At 42.4% G+C, this 14,192-nt stretch overlaps 1 protein-coding gene across 1 annotated transcript; it reads left to right on the top strand.

Moving 5' to 3' along the window:
- The first annotated feature begins 11,221 nt into the window (after positions 1-11,221).
- LOC122763057 (T-box transcription factor T-A) lies at positions 11,222-13,780 on the top strand. The gene is made up of 8 exons (XM_044018161.1): positions 11,222-11,437; positions 11,589-11,853; positions 11,977-12,111; positions 12,189-12,250; positions 12,331-12,392; positions 12,502-12,675; positions 12,771-12,894; positions 13,011-13,780. The coding sequence occupies exons 1-8, from the start codon at positions 11,250-11,252 to the stop codon at positions 13,267-13,269; spliced, it is 1,269 nt and encodes a 422-aa protein (XP_043874096.1). The 5' UTR covers positions 11,222-11,249; the 3' UTR covers positions 13,270-13,780.
- The last annotated feature ends 412 nt before the right edge of the window (positions 13,781-14,192 follow it).

The following is a 14,192-nucleotide window of genomic DNA, read 5'->3' as shown; positions in this document are numbered from 1 at the left end:
GTGTAGTTTTAGCATGTAGTTCTAGAGCGTTATAGTGTAGTTTTAGCATGTAGTTCTAGAGCGTTATAGTGTAGTTTTAGCATGTAGTTGTAGTGTGTTATAGTGTAGTTTTAGCATGTAGTTCTAGTGTGTTATAGTGTAGTTGTAGCATGTAGTTCTAGTGTGTTATAGTGTAGTTGTAGCATGTAGTTCTAGTGTGTTATAGTGTAGTTGTAGCATGTTGATCATGTATATGATATGTATATATATTATACTGCTCATGTAAAAGCCAAACTAGGGACAAGTTGTCATTGAAACTATGCTAATTGTATTGTCCGTACTTAAATAGAATTTCATTCTATTCTATTTATTCTGTCTCTGTTTCTGTGATTGTATACATTTTCTAATAAAGCTTTTTTTCAAGATTCTACTCAGTGCACAAGCTGTATGTACAGCACATGCTCAACACCTTGTCCAGTTTTGGTTTATTTCTCCAGCAGCATCACAGCGTCCTGTACAGGCCTGGCACACATACGACAGTGTTTACAGTCATTGTGGGCAGATGCAGGCATTTCTGAAACAATGGCGTGTCAAAACGACAAAGAAAGCGATAGTTTACATTTTGTTCTTGCCCAGGGACACATCTGCAAATAGACTAGAGGAGCTGGTGACATGGGATCAACTGCTCAAACTTTATTTCATTATTTCAAGTTGTTGCAAATTGAAAGTCAATATATTACACTGTAAAAGATGACTGTATTTTGCCTTCATATGGTGCTAAAAGGTGTTTTTGCTACAATGGGACATGTTAGATGTGTGTCAGTGTCAAAGAGTCATTGGCAGTTGACTTGTCAGAATAATTACAGTGCAATACATCATTGAGGAAACCCAATACCTTTAGAGTCACCTGGAATAAAACAATCCTCAAAGTAAATAAACAGGAGGCCTGTTGTGGAGTTGAAAGCAGCGCCGGTGCTTGCGGCCTGCTCCCAGCCTCGATGGCTCCCCCTGCAACAAAGGAGCAGACGGTGATTCCGACCTGGTTCTTTTGTCCAAGGTCCACATGGGGGCCATGATTAAAACAGCTCAAATCACCTAGGGGGTCAAGCTGCCCCGCCTTCCCCTAACACATGCACCCCCTCAATGCCTGCGTTTCATTCTTCCATCCACACAATCATATGCACTTTTTCAATCCGAAGAAATCAACGTAAAACCTCTGGAAATAACTGTAAACTCTGATCCGAACAGCTGTTCACAGGTGTCGTACCAGCTGTGCGTGTGAACTGACATCCTCACTGATCCTGATCCTGACAGGATTAGTGCCACACAGAGGCTGCATTCTGTTGGTGTGACTGTGTTTAGCTCTTGTCACCTTGGAAGTTCAAAGTGAGGCAGTGATGGGGCTGAGTGTGAAGAGGTTACACTGTTTCCTCTGCTGTTGATTCCAGCTTCTCTTGATAAAGGAAGGATCTTCATAGTCATTACATTTTTGGTCAAGTGATCATAACCGAAAATTCTTCAGAGTATTGCATTCAGTACAACTGCAAATGCACATAAGGATGAGCTGATACAGTACTCAGTGTCTGTGTTCTAGTCTTTAATCTTTAGTTTGTGGACACACGGCCTCATTCTTCACAGGCCTCCTTTTCTTCTGGCATTAGATGAAGATGAAGATTAAGATGAAGATTAAGATGAAGATTGGGGTTAAGATTGGGGATAAGTCACCTGCAATCATACACAGTGTGCAGTGAAATGTCCAAGAGAACACAAAGTAAAGTAAAAAAGAAAAGTAAAAAAAAGAAAGTAAAAAAGAAAGTAATACCTTTAGCACAATAATCATTTGGGATAATGATAGGATATCGATGTATTTGAGCGATCACGGTCGTCTTCGCCCTCTTGTTCTGCAGCAGACCACAGCGTCACATGGCATCAGAGACTCTGAATTCATCATCTTCCATCATGTTCGATGCATCTCAGGTGTGTTCACACCTGCACTTCCAAGTGATCAGGCAGCATCTTAATGCAGCATCTTAACGTTTTATAGCTGGAGAGAACTTAGCTTGTTGACAACTGCTCTGTGTTCCTTCAATTGTCCTCTGGGGACAAAGAGTCCAGGGAGATTTTATGGAGTAATTAGTACAGTAAGTCAAATGTAATCCAAATGTATCGTACCATAGAGCAAACTCAGGGTTTCCTTTGTTCCTGCAGCAGCGTCAAAGCTGCAGTGCGTAACTTCAAGTCTCTGTTTTTGTTGCTAGTGATATTCTGCTTTTGTTTGGTCTTAGGTTTAGAAATGAAGTATTACTTGTATCCTGTGTCCTACATCTGAAAACAAGAAATACTATCAGACTTAGAGGCAGTGCAAGGGTGGGAGGAGCCTAGAAGCATTTATCTCTTCAAACCTTTTGTCTGGTGCATCTTTTAGTTTTCATGGTTCTATCATTCCGTCGTCCGTCTGTCCTGACCAAACAAACCAATGCACACAGAGTTCTGTGGAGCTGTTGCATTTCACAGTCATCTGAGTGTAGAGAATGTTAGAATAACAACAACAATAATAATAATAATAATAATAATAATAATAATAATAATAATAATAATAATAATAATAATAATAATGATAATAAAATGATAATGATGATGCAGGTCCCAATTTTTATTTCTGTGTATAAATACATTTAAGTTTGACAGTTAAAACACTGTTACATACTTAATGAAGGTGATAGATTATTCATTTATTAGAAGTCATTATATTATATATCTATATATATATATGTATATATATATATATACATACATACTGTGGGAAAACTTGTGCTGTACATGCATACATGATGTGGTGGTATTTAAGGTCAAAGGTCAGCAAGAACATACAGCAATGTGTGATTGTCATTTGTTTTAAAATAACACCTTCAATATTTGACATTATTGCAATAATGATCATGTTGATTTTTAGTCATGTATCTCACACTCAGATCAAATCCTGAACTCTATTTATCTTTTACCTTACATTTCTTTATTGTTGTACAATTATATTTTTAATTAATCACTCTCAAAATCTTAATATATATATTAGATATTAACTTTACCTTTTCCTTTATTGATTCAAATCCTGTAATGACTTTTAAACATGCAGAAAGACATTGTGTCAAGTGTAAAGTGTGAATGAAATCAAATGAAATCAAATGAAATCCAAAATAAAAGCTTACATAGACTTGCCCGAGTCAGAGGGCAAACAGATAGAGGGGGCTAAAGAATGAAGGGACACTCCAAGATGAAGGGGCAGCAAAAGAAAAGGGGCAATTACTGTTCCTTTCTTATGGAAATTGTAATGAAGTGGGACATGGGGCTCGGGACAATAGAGGGCCACAGGCAGGTTGAGTGTCACCATGTAAACTGCTTCCTGTTAGGGAGCCATTTAGTCCTCACTTTTACTGACTAACAAGCCATCTCCATGCAAACTACAAAGAGGCTTCCCCATCAAAGCTGCCGGCTGCTGCTGTCTGCTGAGTCCAGGTTTTCCCAGGACTGCTCGCAGAGCTTCAGGGTGCACTCTGACAAATGTCCCTGCAGTTAATTCAGTGACTCCACTTGTTTATGACAATTTTATTGTCATATTATAAGATTATAGTAAATATATATATATATATATATATATATATATCTATGTATAGGAAAATTGTAAGACTGAGATGTTCTGTCACATGTGTAATGACGGGCTAAAGGAAACTGTTTCATCAGCAGAGTGGACAGAAGGGGGCAGTGTACTGGTCTCTAGAGACGGTCAGGGACTGGGGAGTGGACGAGGGGAAGGTTTGCATCTATTGTCTTTTAATGAGGGCCTTTGATGTCGCCCCACTGTTTGCTGATTGTACACCTGGCTCACATTCACACTGACTGTCTGCTGCTGCTGGTGTGGGGGACTCGTCATAATCCAGGTAACATTACCAGTCTGCTGCTGCTGCCGCCGCCGCTGCTGCTGCTGCTGCTGCTGCTGCTGCTGCCGCTGCTGCTGCTGCTGCCGCTGCCGCTGCTGCTGCTGCTGCCGCTGCTGCTGCTGCTGCTGCTGCTGCTGCTGCCGCTGCTGCTGCTGCCTGGCGTGGGAAGACAGTAAAACCAGCTCAGCCCTTTTTGTTTAACCCCCAGTTTATGGAAACCCTTCAGACACTGTTGTGCTGAAGCCATTTGAGTTTAAATATTAAGTTCACTTTTAATCAGAGCACAAATAATTTTGGAAAAGATGACACATAGACACCAGCATACATACGCCATATACGTGATTAATCGTGCTCTTGTTAATGGTCAGAGAAAAGAACTGCAGAGCAAGGTGTGTGATTATAAACAAGACTTTAAACTTTAAATGCACACATAAATATATATTATACATATATATATATATATATATAGATATATATATACATATATATATATACATACATATATATATATATATATATATATATATATATATATATCCAAACACAAAAATTGTACAAATGGAGTAGAAAAAGTGTTGAGATCAGATTTATTTCCAGTGTTTTCCGTCTAGTTACATTTTGTTGTGGACGTGGTCCTGATAAAAAAAACAAATGTTCCACAGATTGTGAAATATTATGTTTTCATACTAAATTGTTTCACATTTGAAAAGAAAAAAGAAGCTGTAGTTGTAAAGATCTTCTCCACACACTGTGGCATACATGGTAAATACCTTGTTGCCTCGTTGTTGAGGTGACAGCTCATTGGTTATGCATTGTGTGAACATGACATTTTAATTGTGCATTTACAGAGAGGAAGTGGCTCACACATCCTCTCACTCTGAGTAAATGATGCTCCTGGCTGCACCTATCATTAATCCTCTGTCTTTAACACTTGGTCAGTTTGTCAGAGATTGGCCTTGCTCCTTTTGATCTGCCCCCTGAATCCCACCAACACCAGCGCCCCCACACACACCACCAATTCAGCCCTCCTCCTGAAAAAAGGAAAAAAGAGGAAAATCTCACGCAGCCAGAGCCAAGGAAAGAGAGACAGATAATTAAAGACTGTTTTGAGATGATAACAAAATCTTCCTGAGCAGAACGTGGGGTTAGGAGCTCATGGTGAGTCATGAGTTATGATGTCACAGCTTCACCACTGTTCACGTCACAGGGACATGAGCTGAGGTGTGATCTCACTTCACAGGTTCTACTGTCACTGTGTGTGTGTGTGTGTGTGTGTGTGCGTGATGTGTGTCCAGGTATTGCTAATGTTGTGGGGACCTAAACCTGTTTACACAGTCACATGATGGGGACTTCCTTGTGGGGACAAAAAGTCCCCATAACGTATATGACTACGTTTTAAACTGAAGATATGTTTTAAAGTTAGGATTAGGATTAGGATTAGGCCAGTAGTGATTATGTTTAAGGTTAGAGTAAGTCTCCAGGAAATGAATGTAAGTCAATGCAATGTCCCATCAAGCCATGAATGTCGAACGTGTGTGTGTGTCTTGGCGTCGCGTGTGTGTGTGTGTGTGTGCATGTGTACATGTGTGCGTGTGTGTGGGTGCATGTGTGTGTGTGTGGGTGCATGTGTGCATGTGTGCGTGTGTGTGTGGGTGCATGTGTGTGTGTGTGCGTGTGGGTGCATGTGTGTGTGTGTGGGTATGTATGTGTGTGTGTACATGTGTACATGTGTGTGTGTGTAGGTACATGTATGTGTGTAGTACATATGTGTGTGTGTGTGTGTGTATGTTACATGTGTGTGTGTGTTACATGTGTGTGTGTGTGTAGGTACATGTGTGTGTGTGTGTGTAAATTGCATGTGTGTGTGTGTGTGTGTAGGTACATGTGTGTGTGTGTAGGTACATGTGTGTGTGTGTGGGTACATGTGTGTGTGTGTGTGTGTAGGTACATGTGTGTGTGTGTGTGTGTGTGTGTGTAGAGTACATGTGTGTATGTAAGTACATGTGTGTGTGTGTAGGTCCCATGTGTGTGTGTGTGTGTAGGTACATGTGTGTGTGTGTGTGTGTGTGGGGTATATGTGTGTGTGTGTGTGTGTGTAAGTGCATGTGTGTGTGTGTGTAGGTACATGTGTGTGTGTGTGTGTGTAGGTGCATGTGTGTGTGTGTGTGTGTGGGTGCATGTGTGTGTGTGTGTGTGTGTGTGTGTGTGGGTGCATGTGTGTGTGTGTGTGTGTGTGTGTGTGTGGGTGCATGTGTGTGTGTGTGTGTGTGTGTGTAGGTGCATGTGTGTGTGTGTGTGTGTGTGTGTGTGTGTGTGGGTGCATGTGTGTGTGTGTGTGTGGGTGCATGTGCATGTGTGTGTGTGTGTGTGTGTGGGTGGGTGCATGTGCACACAGCTGGAGGCTGCAGTGAGCAGATTTAACTGTGTTTTCTCACACACTGGTGTCTGCTGGACGCAGCTGCTTATATTTACATTAGACCACAGTGATCTCAGAGGAAAGGAAAAGGAGAAAGGACTAAAAACAAATGTGCAAGGAAGAAATCAAACTTTCTAAACTTTATAAAACTAATAATAATAATTGTGTATATTTCACATATATGTGTATAAATAAAAGCAGAAGGCAGGAACAGACAATGAAGCAGAAGAAACCAAATATATTATTGACATTAAATAATGAAGTCTGTCATATATAATATATTCATATTACAAAATAAAAATGCAAGTTCATTTGATTTCAAAACTAAATGGCTGCATGTGTGTGTGTGTGTGCTTGAGCCTCCTGTTATTAGCATGCCAAAAGTCTCCCAAGGTCTACAGTAGAGGAGACATGGTGGGGGCCAAGGAGGGGGCAATTACTCTCCCCACTAATTCTTTTTATCCCTTTCAAAGGGACAGGTGATTAAAAAAGGAAAGTTTAGATTTCCTGAACTTGAAGTGGAAACACAAACGTGACAGACGGAGCTCAGGCTCAATCCACATCAGGACTGGGTCTCAGTGTGGGGGTTTCCACACTCCTCACTGGTCACAGCAGAGATGTTTCTCTTTGCCTCTGCTGCACTGACATCACAACAGTCAAATATGGCCAATCAATATGCTGCTCCTTTATTTATCTCACAGATGGAACACATTGTTTATAACATTATATCATGGCATACATCATGAAAGTGCACTGATGATTCCATTGATACCATTCTGGGTTTTTACATATTGATGGTGATATTTCTGTAGCTTCAGATGTGAAAATACTGCATTTTCATTCTCCTCCTGAGGACACAATCGTGTGGCCCGTTTCCACTGCGGTCCCGCCTCGCCTCGGCACGGTTTAGGTTCGGTTTTCCACAACAAAAAAGTACCTACTCAACGTGGGCGGCGCCACTGCGCTGACTTCATTTTACACACACACACACAAACGCAGAATAACCAGACTCCTCTGTTAAATACTGAGATTTAGACATTTCCCTGGTCATTGTTGGAGATGATCTCACGTTTTTTAGGATTGTTAAGTCTTTATAACTGAGCTCCACTTTGGCCTGATTCTTGTGTGGGACGTCTCCTCCTGTGACGTCACTCAGAACCGCACTTAGAACCTCACCAGAGCAGGTACTAATAAAGTGATGAGATGAGGTGAGCCTGTGGAAATACACTCCAGCATTTAAACAGCAATGGCTCGCTTTTAAAGAGGATTCAAGGATTCAAGGATTCAAGGAACTTTATTGTCATTTCTAAAACATGTGACACATGAGATGAGACAAAAGTGGGAACTTTAGACCATACACTATTGATACTGGATTGTGTGATCTTGGTATCAGACAGGAAAATGTGGTATTATCACTGTTCACTGTTATACTGGGGCCTGGGTTTTGGTGTCCACCATTTATTCTGTTCTGCTCTGAAGTGCCTGCTCAGCTGATAACTATTACTTCAGTGGATACAATGTGTTCCAGTATCATCATTAACCAATGATCACATAACATGACCATGACCCAGAAAGTCCACTTTAATATCCTTCACATTTCTTATACATCACAAAGCTCCTCACTATAGAGTGTATTGACCGCTCATATCAGGGTGTATTTGTTATTTAGTTTTTGTCCAGATGCTCAAGTCTGGTTATGTCTCAGGCTAAGATTTGAATTGTGGTTAGGTTCAGGTTTAAAATGATATCTGTGCAGGTTCATGTGTGTGTGTGTGTGTGTGTTTTCTTCCCAGGCCTGACTCATCCACCTCAGTGTTTACTGATTTAGGCCGACCGAGTCCTCTGGAAAATATGCATGGTTATAACTGTGTCTTTGTGAAGCACCAGACCTCTGTCATATTTCACACCCAGGTGTGTGTGTGTGTGTGTGTGTGTGTGTGTGTGTGTGCTGATGCCAGAATGAGGCATCAGCATTACTTAACCCTCAGCTCACCAGGCAGTGCTGTGTGTGTGTGTGTGTGTGTGTGTGTGTGTGTGTGTGTGAGGAGAAAAGCTGGGAGAAACCTAAAGTGGTTTTCAAGCAAACTTCATATTTTCTCAGCAGACATTCGCTCACTGTGTGGGATGAAGAGGCTCCTCCTTTACCTCACCTGTCAATCAAATCTGAGGATATATGCATTTGAATAATTCTAATGATCTTGCCGAGTCAACACCTGATGGATGATCAAGATAAGATATTCCTACATGAGCACAACAGTGGAGAATGTAATCAATACAACGTATGTATATATATATATATATATATATATATATATATATATATATATATATATATATATATGACCAGTATGGACTTTTAGAATAACAATAACATACAATATGCAGGATGAACATGAAATACCAGAATGAAAAGAGAAATGATATTTTGATGGAGTGTAGACGGCTGACGCAACACAACAACAACACAACAACAACACAACGTCAGATAACTGGCTGCTGAAACTCTCCCACTAAAGACAGAGTGATCACACTAGTGTGCATCTACATCTGTAGAGAGAATCACACCAAGACATTCACAAAACCCGTATTCTATTTGACAAAGTGAAGTTTTCCTTAACTTTCTGCCGACCACAAAACTGTGAATGTGGATGCAACGTTCAGTGTTGTTAGAGACTCCAACACTAATGAACTGAAATGTTCTCTGGAGTAGAACGATGGAGGTGTGATTCTGCATATGTGGAATAAAGTCTGCTGTTTCCATTCTCATGAACAGCACCGGGAATATTGTAAGGATCAGACAGATGTAGTCCCTCAGGTTAATGGCAGCCATGGATGTAAAGGATGCTCAGTGCTCATTCACTGTGACGTCCAGACCAGTCAGTGTCCTATTACTTTATTATTAAAGGGGAAAAGATGATATGAAATGAAAGGTGTGACAGAACATTTATGGCCTTTGAAGACCTGGAGGAAGTCGTGCAGTCAAGTGGAATCAGAGGAGACAGGAAGGAGACATTTTTCTTTTCCTTTTTTGGTCAAAAAAACATTTGTCTCCTTCAGGACATTCTCAGTTTTAGCTTTAACTTAACCTGTTCCTCTGAAATAAGGTTCTGCCTCATTACGACCAGGTTTTGGTCTCCATGAAGACTACTGGTCCTGACAAGGTCAGTGTTTAAGGGGCCAAAACACTTCCAAGTTACAAGATTGATTAATATGAAGTCATACTAACAAACATTAGTTAGCTGTTGTCTTGGTTTGCATCTATTTACAGTATGTTGACTGGTGGAGGAAGAGTTTAGGTTTCTCAAAATGTAAACAAACAAACAAATAAATACATATTGTGTATGTGATGTGTTGGTTTATTTTATGATTGTAATCTGTTAAAGCCTTTATTGTGTAAAGTACAAGAAAAACAGCTATAAACAAATAAATCTTAATTATGATTAATGACATATATGATGGCCACACGGTGGTGTAGTGGTTAGCACTCTCGCCTTGCAGCAAGAAGACCCGGGTTCGTGCCCAGGTTGGAACAAGGGCCTTTCTGCATGGAGTTTGCATGTTCTCCCCGTGTGTGCGTGGGTTCTCTCCGGGTTCTCCAGCTTCCTCCCACAGTCCAAAAACATGCAACGTGGGGATTAGGTCAATCCACTGCATCGTACACACCACGCTAACATAATAGTTCTGAACTATTGTGAGTCCACATGAGTCCACATGAGTCCACATGAGTCCACATGAGTCCACATGAGCCTACATGAGTATACATGAGCCTACATGAGTCCACATGAGTCTACATGAGTCTCTACCTATGAGGTCTACATGAGTCATGAGTCCACATGAGTCTACATGGAGCCTACATGAGTCCACATGAGTCACATGAGTCCACATGAGGTCCACACATGAGGTCTACACATGAGTCCACATGAGTCTACAGGAGCCTACATGAGTCCACATGAGTCCACATGAGTCCACATGAGTCTGAGTCAGGGAGCCTGAGCATGAGTCCACATGAGTCCACATGAGTCCACATGAGTCCACATGAGTCCACATGAGTCCACATGAGTCCTGAGTCCACATGAGTCCCACATGAGTCCACATGAGTCCACATGAGTCCACATGAGTCTACATGAGTCCACATGAGCCACATGAGGTCCACATGATGACATGAGTCCCACATGAGTCCACAGAGGTCCACATGAGTCCACATGAGACATGAGTCCACATGAGTCCATCCACATGAGTCCCACATGAGTCTACATGAGTCCCCTGAGTCCACATGAGTCTACATGAGTCTACATGAGTCTACATGAGTGGGAATTTTGGACTGTTCTCTGCACAGCTCACATATGAACATGTGTCCTCAGAGCAGATTGCAGGCCCATTATGCAAATGTGGGACTCACTTGTGGGTTGTCCACACTTTGGCACAAGTGAGTGGAATTAAGCCTAATGGCCCACACTTAGTAAACACAAGCCCTCTGCCATGTGTATTACACACAACAAAAGATTAGCACTATTTGCAAATATACAGCTGAGTTCAAAGGCCACAGTTCTCTTCCTGCTTCCCTTCTTTTGTTTGGACACACCTTTGAATGTGTGAATCAAGTGCTGCAGACTGCAAACAAAATGATTCAAAAACAAAATCCCACTGAGACAGAATCATGTATTCTGTGCAGCAAACGCGTGACAAGAGCTGAAGTTAAATTACACAAACAAAAGTGTTAAACAGCAGAGAGCGGAGTTAGTGACAGTCGTGTGGAGACACTCACTATCTGTGTGTGTGTGTGTGTGTGCGCGCAAGCGCGCAAGCCACGCCCAGTATCTCCATGAGGTCCCTGGAGGCCCTTAAATGATGAGGCGTCGGGCTCCTTTAACAGATAACTGTCTCTGGGGTAGCGGACACAGTGAACTCTCCGTGGAAATATGACTTCTTCTTCCAACCACGACCAGCGCCTGGAGCATCTCCTCAGCGCCGTAGAGAGCGAGTTCCAGAAGGGCAGCGAGAAGGGCGACCCGTCCGAGAGGGACATTAAACTGACGCTGGATGACGCAGACCTGTGGACCAAGTTTAAAGAGTTAACCAACGAGATGATCGTCACTAAAACTGGAAGGTAAGTCCTGTTCCGAGGCCGCGCAGGAGCCGCGCTTTTTACGCACGGCCGCGGCACACACTACACACCGCTGTCAAAGGCTTGTCCTGAGGCCTGCACAGTCGCACTCTTCACACAAACATGACCTCAATGACAGGCTCTTGTTTTCCAGGAGGATGTTCCCGGTGCTCAGGGCCAGCGTCACCGGCCTGGATCCAAACGCCATGTACTCCGTGCTGCTGGATTTTGTAGCCGCGGACAACAACCGGTGGAAGTACGTCAACGGGGAGTGGGTCCCCGGCGGCAAACCGGAACCCCAGAGCCCCAGTTGCGTCTACATCCATCCGGACTCGCCGAATTTCGGAGCACACTGGATGAAAGCGCCCGTTTCCTTCAGCAAAGTCAAGCTCTCCAATAAACTGAACGGGGGCGGACAGGTGGCTCATTCTTCTTTATATGATTTGTATTTCGCCACATCAGGCACACAATGTATAACCTGAATATAAAGACATAATATCCGTTATTTCTTTCATTAATGCTGTTGTTTCTGTTCCACAAAGATCATGCTGAATTCTCTGCACAAATATGAGCCGAGGATACACATCGTGAAGGTCGGCGGGATCCAGAAGATGATCAGCAGTCAATCTTTCCCCGAAACACAGTTCATCGCTGTCACTGCTTACCAGAATGAAGAAGTGAGTGCTGTCCATAGAACAAATGCTGCTTTCTCTTATAAAAGGATTGAAATGCTAACACAGCGTCTCCTCCACAGATCACCGCTCTGAAGATAAAGCACAACCCGTTTGCTAAAGCTTTCCTGGATGCTAAAGAAAGGTATGAAGTTAAATCTCAGTGGAGCAGCTTGTTCTGTTAATGTTACAGCGACTGATGTTGTTTTTGTCTTTGTTCTGCAGGAGTGACCACAAAGACGTCCCCGACCACACTGCAGACGGTCAACAGTCCGGCTATTCTCAGCGTGAGCGTCACTTACTTCTACATTCGCTCTCTTTTTAAGATGAAGTCATAGGAATATGACTTCATCTCATATGTTTTATGTAAACTCATTTAGTCTTTTAATTGTACAGTTGGAGGTTGGTTCCTCCCCGGCCAGAGTCCCATCTGCCCCAGCAGCAGCCCTCCTCAGTTCAGCGGCACTGCAGCTCATTCCTCGGGCTCCTACTGCGAGCGCTACCCTGGTCTGAGGAGCCACAGGACGGCTCCATACCCGAGCCCCTACCCTCACCGCACCTCCAGCACCAGTAAGACTTGCTCACCGCTCACACATACTACAAATATCACATGATGGACGTGAAGGTGCTGAAAAGTGTCATTTGGTCTGTGTCCCCTTTTTTAGACAACTACCTGGACAACAGCTCAGGTTCTCTGTCCACTCATGACAGCTGGTCTGCTCTTCAGATCCCAAACTCCACAGGCATGGGGACTTTGTCCCACACCACCAACTCCACCTCTAACTCCAGGTCAGCAGGTCGTTGTTGGCAAAAACCTGTTTGCTGTTGTACATTTATGGCGCCGTTGATTTGTTGGGTTGATGTCAAACAATTTCATCAATCAAATTTTCTATTTCCATCCACAGTCAGTACCCCAGCTTATGGTCAATGGCCAGCACCACCCTAACTCCTTCTGGCTCCGCCTCTGGCTCCATACCAGGAGGTTTGACCTCCCAGTTCCTGAGGGGCTCCTCCTACACGGGCCTGACCTCCTCACTGCCTGTCTCCTCACCTTCTTCCATGTACGACCCCAGCTTGAGTGAAGTTGGGGTGGGGGAGGCCCAGTTTGAGAGCTCCATTGCCAGGCTCACTGCGTCCTGGGCGCCTGTGGCTCAGAGTTACTGAGCAGCAGAGACGTCTTCTCTGAAGGCTCAGCAGTCTTCTCTGAAGGTTTTGGGGCAGGACTTGAAAATAAATGGGTCATGGGAAAGACATGGAAAACTTACAAGACCTGTTGGGACGTGTTCTGGCTCCTGATTGTGGAAAAGCAACGATTATTCATTCCAGAGCCACTATTTATGAAAGTGATGTGCAGAGACAATCATCTCCTTTTATGTTGGACAAATAATATTAAGCCTTGTCTTCTCTCAACATGCTTATTACACATGTACCCAGAAATCCAGATGTTTGTTGTTATAAACATGTGAAAAACTGTTCCTCTAACATAAATATGTATATGTGTGTATATAGACTAAATTAACGCCACATGTATTTTTCTTCCGGTTGAAATACAAATCTGAGACTGGACTGAGAGTCACAAGTGCCTTCTGTATCCGGGCAGGTTTCTGTTGGATAAAAAAGACTTCCCTGCACAAACACATGTACAGATTCTATGTATTTGTATTTGAATTTGAACTCACTGTGAGTTGTATTTATGTCATTTAATAATAAATTAAATATGTGTGTTTTCTCAAACTATTTTTTGGTTTCTGTCCAAGAATTTGAAATAATGTTATGAAGAGTGAAAGAGGACATATTATTATGTGTATAGTTAAGTTCAATCACCTCTGAAATCAATGGTCAAACAAGGGTTGAATGATTTAATTCATAAGAAAGAGTGAAGTTGTGACTCTTTCTATCCTCCACTGAGCAAGCGTCAAACTAAATGTTTACGCTTTGTTTTAATCACATCGTTCACTCAGCTGCTGGAAATCAAATCGAAGAGATGAAGAACACAGTTACAACATGGCTAACACTTCAGATCTGCATATGAGCAACATCAAAGGCTTTTATTATAAGATTATTATATTATTAGTGTTTCTACATAA

The sequence above is a fragment of the Solea senegalensis genome, unplaced genomic scaffold (assembly GCF_019176455.1).
Source record: "Solea senegalensis isolate Sse05_10M unplaced genomic scaffold, IFAPA_SoseM_1 scf7180000016390, whole genome shotgun sequence".
Lineage (NCBI taxonomy): Eukaryota > Metazoa > Chordata > Actinopteri > Pleuronectiformes > Soleidae > Solea > Solea senegalensis.
The sequence above is the reverse complement of the archived record's forward strand: the minus strand, read 5'-3'. Positions and strand labels throughout refer to the sequence as shown.